Genomic DNA, 22,835 nt, shown 5'->3' on the forward strand with positions numbered 1-22,835 from the left:
TGGGACCGTGAATTGGTCACTTGACTGCAGATGTTGCGTTTAGAAGCTGAACTCCTTTTTGGCGTTCGTCCTACTTTTCCAGTTGCCTGGGCGAGTAAGGTTCGGAAAAATCGATTTAGTAGACTTCATTTCAAAAAGACAGAAGATTCAAGTCTTTTTGAAATTATCCCGAGAAATAAAAGGGGGATGGGCGTAAACTTTTATGTAGTTATTTATTAGCTCCCGGGGTGAGGGTTGCCACCGTTTTTACCGGCCTCAAAAGATCTTAGCTCGAACATGCCAACTGCCAATACTTAGTCCTTTTATTCTTTTATTGACTGCACTCCTTCTTCCATTTCGAAGGGACCCCCAGACCCCACTCAAGCGCCTAATTTTAATCATAGTTTCCGCCCTCAATCCGCCGTCAGCTGTCGTGGATTGGCCTTCCCGCTTCTTCGCCCGACTTTCGTCGGTAGCTTGGGAACCCAGTCAACAACACTTCCAAATGCCACTTCTTCCCGTCGCCCTTTTCACTTCTTATTACTCTTTTCGTTTACTTTTTCTAACAGCGCTGGTAAACGAAAACTATCTCGACCGCTCATATGAAAAATTCCATTTTGGAGAGCTCCTTCGGCTCGGCGTTCGATGATCCGCAGGGTTAAACCATCAAACTCGACTAAGAAAACCATGCCAGAGACTCCTTTTTGATTTGTTTTTGAACTTCTGATTTTTTTTCAATTTTTTAAAACTATTTTATTATTATTTTTTTTAATTTACTGATTTTTGTATTTTCTAATTATTATAATGACATTTTTTATTTTTGTTTTTTTGATTTTTGATTTTTTTATTTCGCACCAATCGTGTGTTGACATGTGGCATATGATCTGTTGTAACCGATTGTTGACCCGTAGTTGACCGGTTGGGACCGTTATAAGAAAAAAAAGAGCCAAAGTTGAGACTGTTAGATTATAATCCTTAGTTGGGATTATTCTAGATAAATCGTCAATAGTTGGAATTATTAAATTGTATTTTTCCTTAAAATAATTGAGGAAGTACCTATGGCTATAATTGCTATATTTACAAAGTTGCCACCTTCGTTTATACAAGTATCTAGTTTGGTGCTTGATAGGACTTGAAATTTACAATTGAGATTTCAAAGCTACTTGAGCAAAAAGAAACCCAAACTCCGTACCTATTAATTCCGCCTCTTTCCCAATTTCTCCACACACTCTCTCTCTCTCCTCCCAGAATTGTGAACTCGATAAAGTCTGAAGAGAGAATCTAATCGAACTCAAACTCCTCAAGTTTCCTACACTCGCAATCTTCAATTCGATTCGAACCCTAATTTTTCTCTCTCCTAGGGTTTCACTCGCAATCATGGACCCTGAGCCGAGCAATACCGGAGCTGGCAACCCTAGCGCCAATCGCAATGAAGCTTCAACCAAGGTTCCTTCGAAGGACCCCAAAAAGAAGGATGACAAGGAGGAAGATCTCGTAATTTTCTTTCTTCAATTGTTGATTTCTGTCTAATTTTGTGTTTTCGGTGTTTGAAGTAATCGATAAGTTGTTTTGGGTTTTTGTTTTTGTTGCAATCATTTGATGTTGATGTTGATGTTGAATGTAGTCGGAGGAGGACTTGGCTTTGAAGCAGCAGTTGGAGTTATACGTCGAGCGGGTTCAGGATCCCGATCCCGGGCTGCAGAGAGTAGCTCTAGAGAGTATGAGGTAACTTCCTTTTGCAAATTGTTTTGTAGTTTTCGGTTTCTGGTAGTCGGTACTAGTGGAATTCTGTGGAAGTGGAGAACTTTGTTTGAAGGAATTACTGATTTCATTATAATTGGTGTTGTGCTCAAGGATTGATTGTGGGGTTCCTTTGACATTATTAAATTAGGTAGCTTTAGCGAAAAGAGAATGTAATTTGAATGCATAGGGAATTTCCGTTGAAAAACGAAGGAATTAGGTTAATGGTTGATTTTGATGGTGTCTTGATCGACAGTTTCAGCACTGAATTGTCGTTGTAATGTGCTGACATTACGGCCATTGATGACATAGAAACATTATTGTGGGAGAAAGTGGTTCTTGTATTTTCTACCTGTCCCAATTGAACATATTAGGAATTAAGGAAAGCAAAGAAAGAACTGTACTTCTGTTAAAGTTAGATGCTTAAATTAATACATTTCTTCCCCTCTTTTAATTGCAAAGGATTCATGTTATTATGACCCTTAGTCATCTTTATCAATTCTAATATTTTTTACATCTTAGATTTTCTTAAGGTAGACTCCTTGTAAATCTAATAGTTCTCCATTTATTAGAATTGTAGATATAATGAAAAATTGTCATTATAAAATTTTATTTTAATGTCAATATGACATGAAATTGAAATGAATTGTAAGGTTTTGTTTTGCTTGGAAACAGATTTAATTAAACATTACCGTTTCCAAGTGTGTGGTTAGAAAGTTTGAGTTATAATTACCATTAACTAGGGGTAATGGATTCCACCTATTTGTTACGTCTCTAAAACCTAAGGTAACAACTATCCTTACCCTTCTCAAACAAAAAGAAAGAAAGTTAAGTGATTACTCTATGTGGTTTAACCAAACAAATGAAAAGCTTAGGGTTAAATGATTCCTTTCCCCCTTTTATTTGTTTCCTTTCCATTCCGTTTCCAGTATTCATACCGATCACCCCCTAAGTGTGAGGAGAGAATAGAGGGTATCCATGCCCAAATTTAGTAATGTTGTTGTTGTTTGAAACTTCCTGTCAAGGAAGTGTTGTATTATATATGTAATAAAAGAAACCTACATATCACTGTAGGTTCTGAAAGTAGCTTGGAACAATAGTATCGTCATCTGGGAAAGAGGTTCTATGTATATATGTTGTAGCAACTTTCTGTAAATGAATGTGTTGGAGAATGGAGGTAGTATATAGCACCAATCGATTTTAGAGTCATCTTCTTTAGATAGATGCTTTTGAAAATAACTGAGAATAAGAAATATCTTTATCCAGATAAGCGCTAGTCTGTGAATATGTTGTAGCAGGTATGATTGGGGAATTCACTATATTTTGTATTGTTGGAAATTCACAATATTTAGTATTGTTTTACAATTAACCTATGGTAGGATATTTTTATTAGTTATTTGATTAAATTAGAGTTTTGCTTTGTTATATTTTTTGAACATATTATGTATGGCTTCCAATTTGGGAAGGTTTCAACTTTGTGTATTTTTTTTTAAATCGTAATTGTAATTTATTAACTTAAACATTCCCAACATTAAAGTATAACTAGGTACTATATTTAATTACTGAGTAAATTACTAAATTATATTGAGACAAATATAACTAGATCCTATATGATCACATCATGTTGTAGTACACAAATAATGTAAAAAGTGAGTATGATGCCACTAAGCAAAATGGAAGAAGCATATGTTGGCAGAATTTTGTGATAAGTTATTTGAGCTATGTGAAATTTCACTTTTGTAGGCAGGAGATTCGATCCGCGACAAGTTCTATGACTTCTGTCCCAAAGCCTTTGAAATTTCTCCGCCCACACTATGGGACTTTGAAAGCATTTTATGAAACAATGAGTGGTTCTGAATTGAAGGTACTGCCCTATTGAATCTTCGCAGATCTTTCTTATTACCTGTATGTAGCCTTCATTTTAAAGTTGAATGACTTTGCTTTTATTTTGATGAACGCAGGAATTTCTAGCTGATATACTATCTGTTTTGGCATTGACCATGTCAGCAGAGGGTGAACGGGTGAGTGGTTTCTAATCTTTTTTCTTAGTGTTTTGTAAGCAGGGTCGGGGACTTGACAGCTTTTGGCTTACTAATCTTGTCTTAGGTCCCATTAAGGCCATTATGCATGGATGTTGATTCATGATATCATATACTGTAAATTTGGCTTTTGTTCTAATTGATATATGTAAGCACTGACACACTTTTTTTAAAACCAAATTACAGATGTTGATTTAAGAAGTTTTATGGTTTTACCTATTCCTGAAAGTTCTTTACACTTATGTTCTACTCTATTTTGGCAGATTTCTTTTACTACATTACCTCCTTGCCTCACAATATATACACCTTTTCCACTTACTTTCTATTACTTTTTCCATTTTGTTTCTTACACCCACCAATGTTTTTACATAGTCTCATAGTTTCTCCACAATTTTCTTACACCCACTTAACACATCAACACTCTCTCTCCAATTGCCTAAAGGTGTATGCATGCCTTATATATATGTATTTATATATATATTGTGAGATATTATGCAATTAAGCAAAGATTTTAATAATTGAGCGATACTATATCTTATATTCTCTTCTTTTGGATTAGTCAGAAAGTACTATGGCTCGTTGGAAATGAGAAATATTTATTTGACTGTTTTGATTTATTATACTTTTTATTTTAAATAAAATAAAAATGAAGCTCATCATTATTCCTTTGTATTAGTGGTTTATGTATAAACTTTCAAACTATTTTAAGTTCAGTTCTAATCTGTGTAAATCAATGTTAATCAGAAAAATTATTTTAAGTTATGTATGCCTTTTGTCAAGGTTGTACTGAAGGCTATGCCTTTTTAATAGGGTGTTAGTGGTTGCTGATTGATTCATAAACTCATGAACTACAAAAGCATAGGTCAAAATATTGATTTCTCCTTCTTTCTTTCCTTGCCATGGAATCCCTTGGGTGGAAAAGCTGATTTGGGTATGGGGTATGTCATAGGGTCGGATGCCATATGGCTAGGTAGTACTGAATGCAATGTTTTTTTTTGATAGTATAATGTAGAAACAGGTGGCGCCATCTGACTTGTAGTTTATTATTTAATGGTTTTTCATCTTTTGAAGCATGCTTGCAAGTGGACTTTGTATTTAATGAGAATGCTTATTTGATTTCTGATGATGATGCAATGTAAGCTTGAATTAAAAGTGTTAAGATTTATTTGTTCTTTTATTCTTGCAGGAGAGTTTGAAGTACAGGCTATTGGGATCTGAGGGTGATATTGGTTCATGGGGTCATGAATATGTGAGGTAACATTTTTTGTTTTAATATTTTTATTTGTTTACTAGAAATACATCTCTTAGACTGATTATCTAGGGGCTCATGATCTTTAAGCATTTACTATTAGAGATGTGTAGTTTGTTGCTCATGTTTTGGTAATAGCATTATTTTCATACATTTTGTGTTTTATGTTAGTGTACTTGACTCTTACATAACATTGGTTGATGCTGTATTTTGACTTGGAAACTCTCATGCCAAACAAGAAAATGTAAATACTAGAGATATGTGCAAATGTTTTTTTTTTTGCAAATATTGTGTCTTAAGACACTGCAAAAAAACCCTCCATATCTAGGTTGTTTCGCAATCCGGTATGAAATACGGCTTGTACATTTCATGTCATTATTACGAAAAACATCGAAAATACAGGAAAGGAAATCGGGGATAAGTGGAAGCTGTGATTCTTGGACTCAGCCCACCTCCCCTCCGTACCAGTGTCGACATGACACACATGACACGACCCTAGTGTGGACATGAAGTCCGGGTTGAACCCTTTGAAGAGAAAGGGGACTCGGAAGTTATGAACTTATGAACCCTAGCTATGAAATAAAATGTCGGATTCAGCAAAACAAGAGCCGAAACCTTAGGTCTTTTGATCGGAAGGGATATACGACCACCAAGAAGACTTGGTTTTTTATAATCAGGCAATGGGAATTCTTTGATGTTACTCCATTTTCAATTGCGTGCGTTTACATTTTTCTTTATTTTTTATGTGGGTGGGTGTAGGTGGAGGAAGAAACACAATTGCTTATGCATGGTGGGGTTAGGTTCAAGACCTCACATGGTTCTCTTCACATTATTAATCTTGTGTCAACATTAAATGGCAATTGGGAAAAGGCTTTCCTTCGACTTTTTCTACTTTATTTACTATCTGATATTATTACTTAATTTAATTACACTTTTTTTTTTTTAAAAAAAAAAAATTTAACTACGAATTCTTAAGTTTGCTTTTACACATTCGAGTCCACAAGTCCATATCTAAAATTTGGACTCTTTAATTTAGTGTCCCCATATCCTCAATTTTATAAATTTCCGAGTCTGATCTTTACCCGAGTCCGAGCATCCTAGAGTGGAAGCATTTCCATAGAAGTCATTTGTAGATCTTCTTAACAACAAGGCAGATAGGGGAAAAAAGGTGGGGACTGGGGCGGCTGTAACCCTGAAGTTTTTTTTATTGTCTTTAAGTTTCACATGTTATGGATTGGTAAGTGGGGGTGGGCTGTAAACTTTTTTTTTTTTTTTTTCTCCATTTTATTAACATTACTCGTACAATGCTGTGGGTTGTGTACAATTTAAGGGGTGATGGGGCTTGGTTTGGGGGGGGGGGTGGCTGGGGTTTCTTAATATCTTTATTGTTGTATCTACGCTATGTGCCATGTCCAATGTGAAGGTGGTTTCTGTGTCTAAAACTCTGAAATTAACGTACTGGATACTCGGATCCGTACCCATATAGTATCCTCATTTTGTAACATAAGACTTCACCCCTCAAAGTTCAATTGGTTCAGCACTCTGGCCCACACCCTTTGCATTTTACAACTGCTTAACAGTGTGAAAATACTTGTCATCTATAGTCTGCTTCATGCTTTTGGTAAACAATATTTCTAAATATCGTATTTTGCCTGGAAACTTTTAAGCCAAAGAAGAGTTTGTAATTACTGGAGACAAGTGCAAACATTATATTCCAAATATTGTTAATTTTGTTCAGTGTTCAGTCCCAACTTATTCACTCTTTGCACTTCACATTGCTTAGCAATGAGCAATCCTTGTCATGTGCAGTCTACTTCATACTTCTATGAACTTTAGTTTAATAAAATCTCTTTTTGTTCTTGGTGTGGTGTGTGCAGAAATTTGGCTGGAGAGATTGCACAAGAATACACAAAGCGTCAGGTAAGCTTCTTTGGTTTAATGATTATCTGATGGTGTGATCTCATACTTTGCATCATAAAATTTTTTGAATTTTTGATTTATAATGGAGTCTACATCTTATTGGCTAGTGTGATCTCATTCTGTGCATTTTCTAGCTGCCCTTATTATGTGGTTTTTTTTATTAAGGAGCTTCCTGTTGGTGTTTGTGAGCTTGGTGAACTTAATGTTAATGTGTTAATGGTTTCAGAATGAGGATGCCCCTATTGATGATCTCATGGATCTTGTACAACAAATTATTGCTTTTCACATGAAGGTAATTTTCTGCATGTTTGAAGAAGTATTTTTGAATTTGCTATGGCATTTTCTTCAGCAACCCTTTCTAGACATTTTTTTTACTAATGATAAATCTTCATTGTATTGCAGCACAATGCTGAGCCTGAAGCAGTTGATCTTCTCATGGAGGTACATGTTTATCTTGTTTGGATTTGCAGCTGTGGTTGAAAACATTAATACAATGTCCCTCTGTAATGTTTAGGTGGAAGATCTTGATTTGTTGCAAGAGCATGTCGATGATAAAAATTACAAAAGGACGTGTCTTTATTTGACTGCTGCAGCCAAGTAATATATTTACACCTTCCTCTTTAGTTGTCTCCATACGATTTTGTTTTGAGAGTCTGATCATATTCCTTACATTATCGTCTATGAATGCTCAAAATGTTGTTTTTTTTTGACTAGAATCATAAGATGTGAGTTGTCTAAACTGTGATTTTAATGCTAAACAATTATCATTTGAGTGTATCTGGTATATGTATTACCTTGGTCCTTAGATTTTGCTTGCAGCCTTGCACAGCTCCATTGGCCCATTAATTTTGCCTGGATTATGTTATGTGTTGTGGACGTGCTTTTATACGTATTTTATTTATTTATTTATTATCTTTACATGTTTTCTTTACTGCTGTTCACATTTACGTTGCTACATTGGCAGATATCTTGCTAGCCCTGATGATATGCTGGTCCTTGATATCGCCCATTCTATATATATGAAATGTGAAGAGTATCCCTCTGCACTGCAGGTTTCATTATTCCTGGACAACTTGCAGGTTTGCCTCCCTTTCCTATTATTTAAAAACTTTCTCTCTATTGTTCCCCTGCCTTTTTCTTCGTGGGATAGAAAAATCATTGATTAATGCCAAACTGCCCATAAAATTACAATTATCCTAAATAAAAAGTATTTCTTACACTGCAAATTAACTCTTATCAATGTGGATATAAGTGGAAAAACTTGGGCCTTAATTAAATGGCTTGGACTTAGTATTGTGCAACTTATCATTGGGTGCTCATTATTTTCAGCAGTCCTTGTGTTTGCTGGTGGAATGTTAATTTTGATTAAGCGGACTAGCAAACTATCAAATGTATATAGGGCCTTTTATGTCTTAACTGGTTTTTAACCATAAAACTTGGTATAAGGTTGGATGGCGTGTTTGTGTTCCCACTTCGACTGTGTATAGACTCTTACGTTCATTTTGTCTTGCAGTATGTTAAGCAGATTTTCACATCTTGTGAGGACCTCCTGCGGAAGAAGCAGTTTTGTTACATCCTTGCACGACATGTGAGTGTTGAATTCTCCATTATCTTGAAGGCCTCTATTGGCTTTTGTCTGTCGAAGGCAATACCGCTCAAAAGAGTAGTCCAGTATTTGTCTATTATTTTGCCAGTGCCTTGTATCTGTGCTCAGATCCTTATCAGATTCTGTTCCTTGCACACTACTAATTTGATGTGAATGTCTTGAGTTTTGTGCACATCAGATATATAAGATCAGTGGATATGTTATTGGTTTGGTTTAATTGCTAATAAAAATAATTTTTTGTCTTGGTTATTTTGGCCCTTTTGACATCTACGAATGTGCTCTACAGATTGTTTCAATTTTGGATTCTGTTTCCTGATTCTGTTGTACGGTGATTATGTAGCAATTTTATTTTGTCTTGTACAGTTTGCATCTCACCTATGTTCTTTCATTGTCATTGGTGTTTAATGTGGAGTTAGTTGATTATGATGTGAAGATACTTATGAGCCTATTTCAGGCTTGTATATTTTCTCTGTTACTGAGCAACTTTTTATTATGCAGGGTGTCTTATTTGAGCTCGATGATGACATGGTTTCAGATGATGATGAAAGGGAGCAAATGCAAGATATTATCAACAATTCTAAGTTGAGTGAAGGTTATTTGACCCTTGCTCGTGATATAGAGGTTATGGAAGCCAAATCACCTGAGGATATATATAAGGTAATATCTTATGTGCTTTTACATCCATTTGAAGCAATGTACTCCATTCATTCCAGCTTTGGCTCTTGCAGTCGCAAATGCACGTATTTGACCATTTATATTTTTAATTTTGAAAAGTAAAAACTTGAAATGTTGAAATTTTAAATATTGATATTGAGAAAATTCTAATAAGATCCCACATTTTTATCTCCTTCGTTTGTAAATCATAAAATGCAGTCAAAAGCCTTAAAGCTTATATTAGTTAATTAGTCATGTGGATTATTCCCTTTCTATCTTTGTGCTTATGTTTGTTATAGCTATACGTTTTAGGTTGCTGCTTCTTATTCATAAGTAAAAGGGTTCTAGTTAAAGGATTAAATGCATTATATATTTATATGTAGTAAACAAAAATATTGTGATGTAAATTAGAAGGATTCTTTTTAACCAAATTGTTTAAAAATAGCGAGGGTATGTGACAATTTGGGGAAAATTAATTCTCAGTTTGACAATTTGGTAATATAAATAAAGCTCTAGTGACATAGGTAGATAAAGTACTAGCGATGTTAGCCACAAAATGGGCCAAAAGTGAGGTTATATGTCAGTTGTCTTTTTTGTTTAGTAATTAACATTATTTCTTACAACATCTTCACACTTGTTAGTTGTTATAATGATGTGAATTCAATTCACTTTTTTAGTGTAATACATTATTTCATTTGTGGCTTTCTCTAAATCCTTTTTTTTTTTTTTTTTTTTTTTTTTTAATAAAAACTTCATGTACTATTGGCTACTACACTCGTATGGCATTGCAATTACTTTTATTATCTCACATCAGCCATTTATACTCAGCAATATACCATAGTTGCTAATTTTTTGAATTTATTCTTGAATAATCCAAAATGTCCTTAATCAGCTATAGAAATTTTGTTTATGGTGAATAAGAAATCATCTAATTGTTGTTTTTTATTCCTCATGTCTTCTTCATTGAAGCCATAAATCAAAAATGGGGAATAGGGGGTTAGTGTAAGAGCTTATTGACATAAAAAGGTCGGGTTGATAAATTTATAACTAAAATACTGAAAAAAGGGAACACATTTTTTTTTTTTCTAATTTTAAAATATAAATTAAATTTTTTGTCTAATCCGTTGATCCAACACCTGGCCCAGTTTGGCTTAATTGTCACCATCAATATATGTTTACAGAACTCATATTGTCTTTTTTTACCAATGTCACTGAAAAATGTGGTAAACTACCCCCCCTTTTTTTCTCTTTAACTAATACTTCTTCCGTTTCTTTATAGTTGCCAACACACACTTTATCACGATATTTAAGAAAAGTGGACCTCACATGATATAATACACTTAAAATGGGGTTAAGAGATTGTTAGGAGTATAATCAAGTGGGCCATGTACAATTTTCACCATAAAAACCTTCCTTTTTATGGTGTGTTGCAACTATCGTGACATTTCCATTTTAGGGAAGTGTTGCAACCATAAAGAAACGGAGGAAGTATGTCGTTTGAGGTTATTTTACTCAGTTGTCGCTTACCCTTTTATTAACCAATTTTTTATTTGAACAGATATGTTGATATTATATCATGTCCTTTTATTCATGCTGTTTAGTGATGCTCTCTGATATGTATTTTGATTGTGCTATCACAGCATTGTGTGTGTGTGTGTGTGTGTGCGCCTGTCTATGTCTTTGGCAATCTATACATGCATATTCTGTTGCTCCAACATTTCTCTGAATATTTGCTTAGTAAATGCTGACTGTATCCAATTTTTTGGCTGTTAGGCTCATTTACTGGATGGCCGTGCTAGTGCTGGTGCAACTGTTGACTCTGCTAGACAAAATCTGGCAGCTACATTTGTGAATGCTTTTGTAAATGCTGGTTTTGGACAGGTATTGTATTCCATTATTTGGTATTAACAGCTTTATGCTCTATAAATAGTGCTTAAGGCATGTTGTGGTGGTTGCTGCAGGACAAACTGATGACTGGCCCTGCTGATTCCTCAACCGGGGGTTCTTCTGGGAATTGGCTATTTAAAAACAAAGAACACGGGAAAACTAGTGCTGCTGCGAGTTTGGTATGTGCTTTACCTTTTTTTCCTCTTTCTTTATGCATTTTTTTTTTTTTTTTTGCCAATTTTCTTTTTTTGATTTACAAAATTCTTGTATGGCAGGGTATGATCTTGCTTTGGGATGTTGATTCTGGACTTGCACAACTGGACAAGTACTTCCACAGTACTGACAATCACGTTATTGCGGGTGCATTACTTGGTGTTGGAATTGTGAACTGTGGTGTAAAGAATGACTGTGATCCAGTATGTTTAAGTAGAATCATCCTTATACTTGAGCAACTTTTGAAGTATCTGCTGTTTTATGATATCCATTTTTCTTGTAGGCTCTGGCGCTTTTGGGGGATTATGTTGATAAAGAAGATCCAGCTATTCGGATTGGTGCCATTATGGGTTTGGGCATTACATATGCAAACACTCAGAATGAACAGGTATGTTCTATTTGTGTGCACCTGCTGTATTATTACGAAGAAAGAAAATAGAAGACTAAAGGTTGTTTTTGAATTGATGGATTCAAGACATGTATTGAGTCGTAGTGGCTTACTGTGTTGCAAACAGAAATGATTTTCTTTCTATCAATAAAATAGAAATGGAAAAGTCTCATATTGCATCAATGTTATTCCTTCCATCCCAGCTAATGTGCTTATAATTTTGGGTGTTACAAGCTTGTATTTAAAAAACGTGCCTCGTGTGCACCTAGAGTAACCTGCTTTGTGATGTATTTCATTCACTGGTGTCATTCATGTAAGCAACATGCACCTGACAAAGAATATGGAACAATGGATTATCACAGTTGACTAATATGCATTTCTTGGGATGTAATCGTCTTTTCCTTTGTTTTTTCTTTTTTTTTTTGCCTACACCTATATAGCAATACTTATGGCCAGTTTTACCCTACAGTTGATGAACCGAAGCGGGAAATAGAAATGTGGAAATTCGAATCTAAAGAATAGAATAAGAGTAGACTGGCAAAAATTGTACTAGGTATCAGTAACGTGCTGACATCATAGTTGTCTTACTCGTTATGGCTGTCTGACAGGATACAGGCTGTATGGCAGTAATGCTGTCTGATTGTGATATTGTAGTTGTATTTGTTAGTGTGTCATAGTGCCTTCTATGTATTGATGTGCTTTTATCTATGCTTCAATAAATATCTGATGTTATAGTTGCCATCCGCAGATACGCAACAAGTTGACTCCGATTCTTGGGGACACGAAGGCTTCTCTTGATGTTATCGCCTTCACTGCAATTTCACTTGGTTTGGTTTTTGTTGGTTCCTGTAATGAAGAGGTTGCACAGGCAATTATATTTGCATTAATGGATAGGAGTGAGTCTGATTTAGGGGAGCCACTTGCGAGGCTTCTACCTTTGGGCCTTGGTCTTTTGTATTTAGGGAAGCAGGTAACTTTTAATTAGTGCAATTATAATTTTAATGATCTAATTGGTCCCCCTCACCCCTTTATACTGAGTAGATGCCCACTAGTTTAAACATTTTCTTATGGCTGGTTTGATACAAGGTTACAAATTAAGGTGATTTTGTGTTTAATCTTTACATGCAACATCCCATGTAAAGATAATAGCATCTTAAGGCCCAGGTAGGTAATGAATGGTAGTAGCTAGTAGAAATAAGTTTGGAAAGATGTTACTCCCTTCAGAAGTTGATGTTCTTTATGATTGTCATTGATATATATTCAAAAATCTTCACACCAATTCCTGACTATATCCAAATATTTATAATTCAGTACCAAATGAACTGCTAGAGCATATATCTTTGATTTTTGCTTCGTAACAATTGACATTTTCTTGAGGACTTGTGCTCCACAAAATTTCACACTATCTCGACTATAATTCCAAGATTTATGTTTCTGTACCTGTTCTGAATATCACTAATGACATTGTGGACTCTGTTTGATTATTTGCTTTTGTATCTCCTTTACAGGAAAGTGTGGAAGCAACAGCAGAGGTTTCTAAGACTTTCAATGAAAAGATCAGGAAACATTGTGATATGACTCTTCTATCTTGTGCCTATGCTGGAACTGGAAATGTTCTTAAGGTTCTGTTTATAGACATGGCTTCCATTAGCTGTTGTAATGTGTCAAATAGCTTTCTCAATTTTGTTGTTTTCCTTATTGCAGGTCCAGAGTCTGCTAGGTCACTGCGCACAACATCTTGACAAAGGTGAAACGCACCAGGGACCAGCTGTTCTGGGAATTGCCATGGTAGCTATGGCAGAAGAATTGGGTGTTGAGATGGCAATTCGTTCACTAGAGCATCTGCTGCAGTATGGAGAGCAGAATATCCGCCGTGCAGTTCCTTTGGCACTTGGTCTCTTATGCATATCGAACCCTAAAGTAAGCTCTGAAATGTCATGAGATTAAGTTTCTGTGTGTCATGAGATTCTGAAGTATCACTATAGTATAAGCAAACTCTTGAGGAGCTAGGTGTCTATGTAAACTATCTGAAATGTCCTTACTATTTATGTGCTCTTTAACAGTGAATGTTGTACATGTTTATGAAATTTGAAGCATGCATTTATTAAAGTAAATTGGACCTATAGTAATATTCTGAAAGATGGAATACCAAAGAAATACAGACCTCGAGATTTTGATAAAATTTGATATTGATTATACTGGTGTGAGTTGAGGGGAAACATGTATAATTATAGAAGGAAGATTAGCCTTGGAATTGTTGATTTCAATAATTGAGGATTCTTTTCCATCAGAACACAGAACACATTGTTAGCACTTAATATCGTTTCCCAAGCATTTCCTGTAGTACATATGAAAAGTTTTTGTCCATGTTACTGATTTATCTTTTAATTACCTATGCTGCAGGTAAATGTTATGGATACCTTAAGTAGACTGAGCCATGATTCTGACTCAGATGTAGCTATGGTAACTGGAAATTTTGTTTCCTGTTTCTTTTCAGGTGTATACTTCTCATCTTGTCATGTCTAATTTAATTTTCACCATGCAGGCTGCCATTATTTCGTTGGGATTGATAGGTGCTGGTACCAATAATGCCCGAATTGCTGGGATGCTAAGAAATTTGTCCAGCTATTACTACAAGGATGCTAGTGCTCTCTTCTGTGTAAGGCCTCCTAGCACGTCTACCCTGTGTCAAGAGTTATGTCGCTGCTGTTCTGATTGGATAAAACTTTTTTGTGATTAATGCAGGTTCGGATTGCTCAAGGTCTTGTACATATGGGGAAAGGTCTTTTGACCCTCAACCCATATCATTCTGACCGCTTCTTGTTATCCCCGTAAGTGTCTGTTTTTCATATTTGAAATCAGGTCTAGCAACAGACGCTTGCTTTGCCTGCATTCTAATTGCTGGTTGTAATTATGTAATGTCACTTTGTTTTAACAGGATGGCACTTGCTGGTTTAGTAGTAACGCTTCATGCATGTCTGGATATGAAGGCCATCATCTTGGGAAAATATCATTATATGCTTTACTTTCTTGTCCTTGCGATGCAGGTTGGTTATTTATATCCAAGTTCCTTTAAAATCTTTGAATATAATTTTACCACGTTTGTTTGATGGGTGAGAAAACTATGTACATGTGGAGACTTTGTATTTACAACTCCACCATTTAGTTTTCCATATTATTTCTTTCAATTACAGTGGAAAAACTGTGCGGTAATCGTATTAAATTCAAAAGTGTTCTTCATTAAAATAACCAAACAAAAGCCTAGTAATTCTTTACTTCAAGCTTTGCAGCAGACCTTTGCTCATTAAACAATCAAACAAGTGAAAATCAGTAATTTTTATAGTTTTTCTTTTCTGAATATTTTTTTTTTTAGTTTTACTTATCCATATGTTTCTTCAGTAATTAAATTTCAAAACAAGCCATAATATCAGGATGCATTTCTTTTTTTCATGTGGTCCCACTCTTTCTGGTGTCTTGCCATTTTTTTTTTTTGAGTCATGTACTTATCTGCTTCGTCTGTTTGTCTGTGATTCTGCAGCCAAGAATGTTATTGACTGTTGATGAAAACCTTAAGCCCCTTTCAGTACCTGTCCGGGTTGGTCAAGCAGTTGATGTTGTTGGCCAGGCGGGTCGGCCCAAGACCATTACTGGTTTCCAAACTCATTCAACCCCAGTTCTTCTTTCTGCTGGTGACAGGGCAGAACTTGCCACGGAAAAGTAAGAGATTTTATGTATATATGCTTTGGCCATCTATTTTTACTCTGCATGTGTGCTTATGTTTTTTTTTGGTTGGTTTTATTAGGTATATTCCTTTATCGTCCATACTCGAAGGCTTTGTCATCTTGAAGGAAAACCCAGAATACAGAGAGGAGCATTAACTTGTCAGGCCAGCAAAGTCATGAGTAATCATTCTATTCACGATTAAGCTTTGCCTCGGAGAGGTGGGGTTTAGTTTAGTTGTAGTGGCTCGAAGATTTTCTTTGGAGGTGAAAATGGGGTGTCAAGCTGCTACTGGTGCCCTTGAGCTGCTGACGAGGCTGTTACTATGTGATTGGCCAGCCAGAAATTCAGTAGCTAAGACTTAGCATGGCTGCGGATGAGGATCAATTGATGCAATGTTGTGAACATGCCTAGGGACGTTTTTTGTAGCAGAAATTAAAAGTAGATGGTCTTTAAATTATGAAATGAAATATATTGTGTTTTTTCGCATTCCATATGTTTGTTTTATGCGCTCTTGATATTTCCCTTTAAAACATAAAAGGGTGTGGCTAGTCTATTGAGATGTCTTTACTATTTTAGGATGTCAAAGTAAAGAATCAATCCATCCATTTGTTTTGCCATTGCACATGTTAAATGCTTCAAACAATTTACCCGTGTAGTTTTCATAGAAGCTGTAGGTTGACTTGATGCAAATTGATCTGACCTGAACTAGAAATGAGTAGCACTTGGAACAACTGGGCCTATGTTTGAATCATATGTCCCCCATTTTTTTTTTTAATTTTTATTTTTTTTTGAATTGTACTATTTGGAGTTTCTTAAAGGCCAATATAAAGCATAAATTAAGATAGATTTAATAAGATGCCACTTAGTGAATCAAAAAAAAAAAAAAAAAAAGATGCCACTTAGACTAAATTTTTCCTGAAAAATAAAACACAAAAGGTAATAAAGAAGGGGTTTGTGAATTGTTAAAAGTCCAAATGATGCAATTAATAAGAAAAGAGGAAATACAACCTAAATTCGAGTCGTATCCGAAATTGAACGATAGAGGGTGCTTGGAACAAACTTGGAAAATATTTATGTGCTTGGAACAAACTTAGAAAATATCTATGGAATTACTTACATCTCATAATAAGTTGATTTCTAATAGATTTGGTAATGACATGATACAAACATTTGCAACCACATGTGTCCAAATTGAAAGCCCAAATTCTTAAAAAAGGCTGGCTTACATTAAGTCATTAACTTAGTGTAAAACCGGTCCATCTCTCTTTTCTGGACTAGACTCACACGTGCCAGTCTAGCGATTATATATATATATATATATATATATATATATATATATATATATATATATATATTTCATTTAAGCACGTATACTCTCCTACTCTCTTCTTGAATTTAATTCTAAACTAGTTGCCCTCGCGCGCGATAGTTCAAAATGGAAAATTTCAGAGTTTGTTTTTTGTCGATTGTATTGTTGCGTTAGAACATAATGACTTTTTTTTTGTAATTATATTTCGTGAATTTTGAATGAATTGTTATGTTTTTTTCCTAGTAGTGTGACAATCTAACATTAATGACTACCTTAAAAAAGCCAATAAATATTTGAGTGATTTTAAATTAGTGAAAATGTTTCGCTAGTTGTACTTTTTTTTGTTCTAAAGTTGAAAGTTTCGAGTCCTTTTTTTTTTTTTAAAGACAATACAGGTTTTAAATACCCGAGTGATTTTCCGGTGCGATAATGAATTGTTATGTTTTTTTCCCTAGTAGTGTGACAATTTGACAATAATGAGAACTTTAAAAAAGCCAATAAAAATAGTTACGTGTACCTAATAAAATTCAATAAGGGTTTTAAATATCTGAGTGATTTTAATGTAAGTGTAAATGTTTTGCTAGTTGTACTTTTTTTGGTTCTAAAGTTGAAAGTTTCGAATTCGTTATTTTTAAGACAATACAGGTTTTAAATACCCGAGTGATTTTCCGGTGCGATATTTTGTTAGTACACCGATTTTTTATAAATTAGATTGTACATGGTATATTTTCAGCTTTTTTGCTATTTTTAGATGTTCTCATTCTTATTCTTGTGTAGAACGTTTGCAGTGTTATTACAAACAAAATATGAAGAAACATGCATTACGATTTTCAATGGCACTAATTCACAGTAGCAAATTGCAGATGAAGAGACACGAAATTGACATAATGGTTTCATTTTGCTATTTATTTCTTTTTTTAGCGGTTTTCTTTGTGAAATTCTACTTCCTAAAAGCGATTTCAAAGACACACACTTTGAGTTCCTCTGGATTTTCATCTGCTGCTTAAAATGGCTGATTTTAATGATGGTTCTTCGTCAAAGTTTCCTCCTGTTTCAGGCGAACATCAGAAATTGTATTTTCTGTCGTTTTTAAGGAGGAAATCCGAACTTGAAGATTCCTTAGCCGTGAATTTGCATGTCCGTACAGAGGCTGATTGGAATGTAAAGTTTTACGGCGGGAGTTGGATGTGTTGGAGGCTGAAATTTCTCAATTTAAGGGTCTTGAAAAAAAAACAGGGCATAAGAGAGTTAGGGTTGATAGTGATTGTGTTGGTGTTATAGAAATTGATAGTGGTAGTGATGGTGAGGTGAAAGTTGGTTCCAAGTCAAAGGCGTCTAGGTCTGTGGGTGCCGATGGAGAGACGTCTGGTGTGGCGGCTAATGTCGAGGGTGGGGCTGTTGACATGGAGATTTCCTCGGATGATGAGGATGTTCAATTTATTGCAGAGGTCCCTTTTCGGGTTGCTGAGGAGGTGCAAGGGGAAGGTGCTGATCAGGTTGCTCTGGTGGTTCATCATGAACTACAGGAACCACGAGTGGTTCATGAGAAGTGCAGCCTGAAGTAGAAGAGCAACAGGAAGAAGATGAGGAAGAAGATGAGGAGGAAGATGAGGAAGGAGATGAGGATGAGGCACAATATGAGGAAGAAGAAGATGAAGAGAATGAGGAGGGTGAGCCTCAAGAGGAGCAAATGCAGGGGGAAGTGTTTGAAGAAGAGGCAGGGGATGATGATGATGAGGGGGGAGTTTAATGTAGATTCCGAGGATGAATTTGGAGGTAACATATATCATTACTCTCTTGGGGATTCTGATGTAGATTCGGAAGCATACAAGTTCCCCTCGCCCTAGTAGTTCGGGTAGTAGTTTGTTTAGGGGTTTTTTTTTTGCAAGCTTGTGATGTTTAGATTATAGTCTTTTGCATTACTTTATAGTTGTTAGCAACTTTTAAGTATATTAGATGTAAATCTATATAGCTCTATTAGGTAGTAGGTTGTAATTGGAAATTTGAAATTAATGAAATATGGTCAATATTCAGATTGTTGTTTTAGGAGTTCTGTTTTGTTCTTTTCCTTATTCAAGAAAATAATATTTGTGTCTTTTGCAAAATTGTGTGCTGTGATAGTATATTGAGATATGTTATTGGTTTTTTCATGGAATGCTGTTATTTTCTTCCAAAAGTTTTGTTGTTTTGAACTTGTGTGGCTCATTGGGATCATTCTGTACCTAAAGCATATTTATGTTGTAATTGGCTATCTTGGAAACACTAATGTGAGTGTTGAGGGAATCGAAAATGAGGTCTAATTTAACTACTAAGGCGGAGTGGCAGAAGCCTTATTAATCTTAAACTATTTGAGCACTCTTAAGTCTTGGATCAGAAATGTTGGTGGTGACACAATTCAAAGGTTGAATGCTATACATGCTTTTAGTGTAACTAAATTATAAAAGCTTTGAAAATTTTATATTTGTAGCATGTTCCTGTGTGACTTTTTATGCTGTATCTATGGAACTTGTTGCTGGTTATAGAATGTTAGCCTATGAAAACAAAATGGCCTTTTCCTAAAATTCAGGACTTTTGATTAAGTTTCATGTCAATCTACAAAGTCTGAAACAAAAACTCCTATATTTATGCCTTTAGATGAGTGTGATCAGGTTGCATGAACTCTAAAGTCAATAATTTATGTTGGAGATGTTATTATAATTGATTGTATGTTTGACTCATGTTTAGAGTCTTTTATTGTTAGTTGAAATTCTGGATATATAATGCTTCTGTATATTTTTTTTGGTGTTGTGGTTTTTTTTTGGTGAGGATGGTTAAAAAGCGTGGGCATTTAAGGTTCGTCATCTTCCATGATCGAGGCGAATGCGTGGGCGAATCGTATGTCAGCTAGCTGTGAAGGAGCAAATTTTCATTTTGTATTTTCAGAGTGCTACCATTCAAATGGAATTATTGTATGAGTTATCTGAACTATTGTATTTTATTTGTAATTTTCTTATTTTCTAATCATTCATATTTTTATTTTGCATTAACACGTTGTTTTCGCAATGCAGAATGTTCCATTAGATTTTGCTAGAAAGCATTTTCGTAGACTCGGGAAAACGACCGATGTTGTGCTGCGACTTTATTATACAGAGTTCAAAGCCAAATTGAAGATAAAGACTTATGATGGAAAAATGGTGCAATGTTTTTATTAAGGATGAAGTTGATGCAGTGATCAATGAGTACGAAGTTCAGGTTGATGAAGGTGCTGTTATTGAGCTTTTGTAGCGGAATCTTATTGTTTTATATATAAAATTACAACTGAGTACTGATGTATTAATATTGTAGGCAGAAATGTTGAACTTGTTATATTTGATAATTGAATAAATTTTGGATTTTTAATGATTCTGGATTTTTTGTTTATAAAGTTTTGTAAAGCTTAAGTCTTACATGACTTGAGTTTTATTGTTTGTAGTTTTGTTTGAGATATTCTGTATTAGCACGTTTTCAATGTTGGCAATAGATCCTGGTTTCTGTACTGTTAATCAAATATTTCTTTTGCCAAATTCTCTCACAACCTATATTTTTATATTTGTCTTTCTTTCCACAATTAGCAGATATTTTGAGATCTAGAGAGGAAGAAATGTATAATTTAGATATGTAGAGAGAAAGAAATGTATAATTTAGATATGTAGAGAGAAAGAAATGTGTAAAGGAGTTAAAAGAGGTTGTGAGAAAAAGAAAGGGAGGGATGTAGTGATAATTTAGGAGAAAAAAGAGGTTTTGAGATAGAGAGAGGGAAGATTGTAGTGCTAATTCAGAATGGAACATCAAGATATATATGGAGGTTTTTCTATCACTCACTGCATTAAAATAGCTAGGGGAAGAAGGCAGAGTTGATTAGTGGTGAGAAATAACTCGGAAATGCTAAATATCAGGGTGATTAGGGAGTATAATATCTGAAAATTTATGTCTGAATGGTATATACTGTGGCTTGTTAGTTTGCTAGTTTGTAGAGTTTAAGGCTAGCAAATATCAGTATAATCATATATATGACAGTAATTTAAATGCATGCACAAATCAGGAAAGAAAACTTAGTGAAACATTTTAAGCATTTCAAACATTTAGGTTGTTTGTATGACATTTATAACATTACTCTCCGGTTGTCTTTAAAAGAACTTGTCAAAGTTGTCAATATCTTCAACTTAGGCTCTTCTATTTGTTGTCTTATTGCAGTAGTCAAAAGCTATAGGTTAGAGAAGGAGTTTAGAGTGTTAAGCTTAATGAAAAGTTTGTTGATAGGTAATGCTTAAAATGTATGGTTGATAATTAGAGTGTTAGGCCTAATCAAAAGACTGCTTGAAAAGGGATTCAGATTTGTTAAGTCAATTTGCTTTACACATTAGTGGTTTGTTGAGTGTGTAGATTATGTAAAAGAGTTGATTTTGGTAGCCATTTGTAGACACCTAAAAATGTGTCCCCAAAACCACACCCGATGATGAACAACCTTTCACCGCCACTATTGGTCGGGTTCAGTATTTAATCCTGAGAGTGCTTGAAAATCATATTTAATTGAATTCGTATTTCTGAATAGTCCATGAATCAGTCTTGATGTTTGGTAAAAGCATAGTTTTAATTTCAGCCTAAAATCTCTTTTACTGTTTTATTATTTTTGGCCCAAACCTTTTTATTTATTTCTTTTACTTATTTTCTTATTTTAGCCCAAATATTAATAATTCAGAAAATGGCCCGAAATTATCAATCGGCGATTAAAATGCTGAACGAAATTAGGGTTAAAAAATGAATTTAGACGGAAAAACAGACAAAAATGTCCCGCGTCACGGCAAGAATCCCGGAGTCACGGGATTCTCTCCCGTCTGACGGTAAGAAATCCCGTGACACGGGAAACCTGCTGTGACATGGGTGCATTACGTGTCCTTTCTGCGTAAACCATAACATGTTTTCTTCCCCGGCTCGTTTGCTAAAAACATCCCGCGTCACTCAAAATTTGCACCGTGTCACGGGAATCACTCCCGTCTGACGGTGGAATTTCCCGTGTCACGGTACAGTTTGCCGTGTCGCGGGATACATTTTTTTAGGGTTTTTATCATTTTAGGGTTCCGTGTGTTCCCTCAGCACATTTTTCTATAAATACCCCCTCATTTATGATGTACGGGGCATCAATTAACTCTCTCATTTCTCTCCTATGCTCTAGCCTAAACACTAGCCTACCCTTCTCTATCAAAATACCTTCCTTAGGCACTCCAAGGAGTCCGTACTTTACCCGAGGTTCTATCCTTAAACCACGGCGTGAAAGGTAGAACTGTTTGAGGGTTTGGCCCCAAATCAACTCTATTTAATTTAATTTAATTTCATTTTAATTATTGTTGTATTAATATTCCTTGAATTTACTAACGCGTTTATTGTTTTTATAGTAGCAAGCAAACAAAATCAAAGTAAGGAATCATGTTCGTTTTATTTCAATTATTTTTCTAACGATTTTATATTGTTAGATTTATTGTTAGATTGCTTCCAATATTAATGTTTATTCTTATTATTATTATGATCATCATATTGCATGTTTAAAGGGAATATGTAATTGAAAATCACGACTAATAAGATAATTTGGACAACCGGTTTAGGTTCCTTTAATCTTGTTATTTAATTCAAGTGATCACAAATATTTTAGAATTATATGTTGCATTAATATTAAAACAATATAGCTTAATAATAGTTTGGAGCAAATTGAATTTTGTTTGTATGCGATTGAGATCGCAAGAATGCTTTTCACAATAAGAATCGAGTAGAGGCCAATAGGGGCGAATGTGACTCCATGACTCACTTCGTACCATCATCCCCGATCCTCCTTTCGTGGTTCCGAACCATATGGAGTTAGTAATCTCATGGATTATGAATGGGGTGTAACCTTCACGGGTCAATCGTTGTTGCCTATCGTTGTCCCTTTTCGTGCTTGCCTTTTATGATCCGTGAACTGTTTACAAGTTCCTTAAAAACTTGTTGGCGGCTCCCTACTTTCCTTGTCCCTAATCGTATACGTCAATTCCCACTTCCTATGAGTGCCAAGCATATTCACAACATGCTTTTACGTAGGCGCACTTCAAACGACGCCTACACCATTGATTTCTGATTTT

At 35.0% G+C, this 22,835-nt stretch overlaps 1 protein-coding gene across 1 annotated transcript; it reads left to right on the forward strand.

Moving 5' to 3' along the window:
* The first annotated feature begins 1,113 nt into the window (after positions 1–1,113).
* LOC145619235 (26S proteasome non-ATPase regulatory subunit 2 homolog A-like) lies at positions 1,114–15,977 on the forward strand. Its single transcript, XM_081673884.1, has 25 exons — positions 1,114–1,473; positions 1,604–1,704; positions 3,463–3,583; positions 3,681–3,740; positions 4,945–5,012; positions 6,885–6,927; positions 7,154–7,219; positions 7,330–7,368; positions 7,442–7,524; positions 7,892–8,006; positions 8,441–8,515; positions 9,032–9,190; positions 10,961–11,068; positions 11,149–11,253; positions 11,350–11,490; positions 11,571–11,675; positions 12,424–12,645; positions 13,184–13,297; positions 13,380–13,595; positions 14,079–14,138; positions 14,221–14,334; positions 14,421–14,506; positions 14,614–14,722; positions 15,214–15,392; positions 15,478–15,977. The coding sequence occupies exons 1-25, from the start codon at positions 1,357–1,359 to the stop codon at positions 15,551–15,553; spliced, it is 2,682 nt and encodes an 893-aa protein (XP_081530010.1). The 5' UTR covers positions 1,114–1,356; the 3' UTR covers positions 15,554–15,977.
* Positions 15,978–22,835: the final 6,858 nt, after the last annotated feature.

The sequence above is a fragment of the Chenopodium album genome, chromosome 27, assembly GCF_948465745.1.
Source record: "Chenopodium album chromosome 27, dcCheAlbu1.1, whole genome shotgun sequence".
NCBI lineage: Eukaryota > Viridiplantae > Streptophyta > Magnoliopsida > Caryophyllales > Amaranthaceae > Chenopodium > Chenopodium album.

Excerpts from the sequence above, each read along its gene's own strand:
- LOC145619235 (XM_081673884.1), top strand. The coding sequence starts at position 1,357 with ATGGACCCTGAGCCGAGCAATACCGGAGCTGGCAACCCTAGCGCCAAT. Across the intron at positions 11,676-12,423 it reads CAAACACTCAGAATGAACAG|ATACGCAACAAGTTGACTCC; the intron begins GTATGTTCTATT and ends TGCCATCCGCAG. Across the intron at positions 14,723-15,213 it reads TTCTTGTCCTTGCGATGCAG|CCAAGAATGTTATTGACTGT; the intron begins GTTGGTTATTTA and ends GTGATTCTGCAG.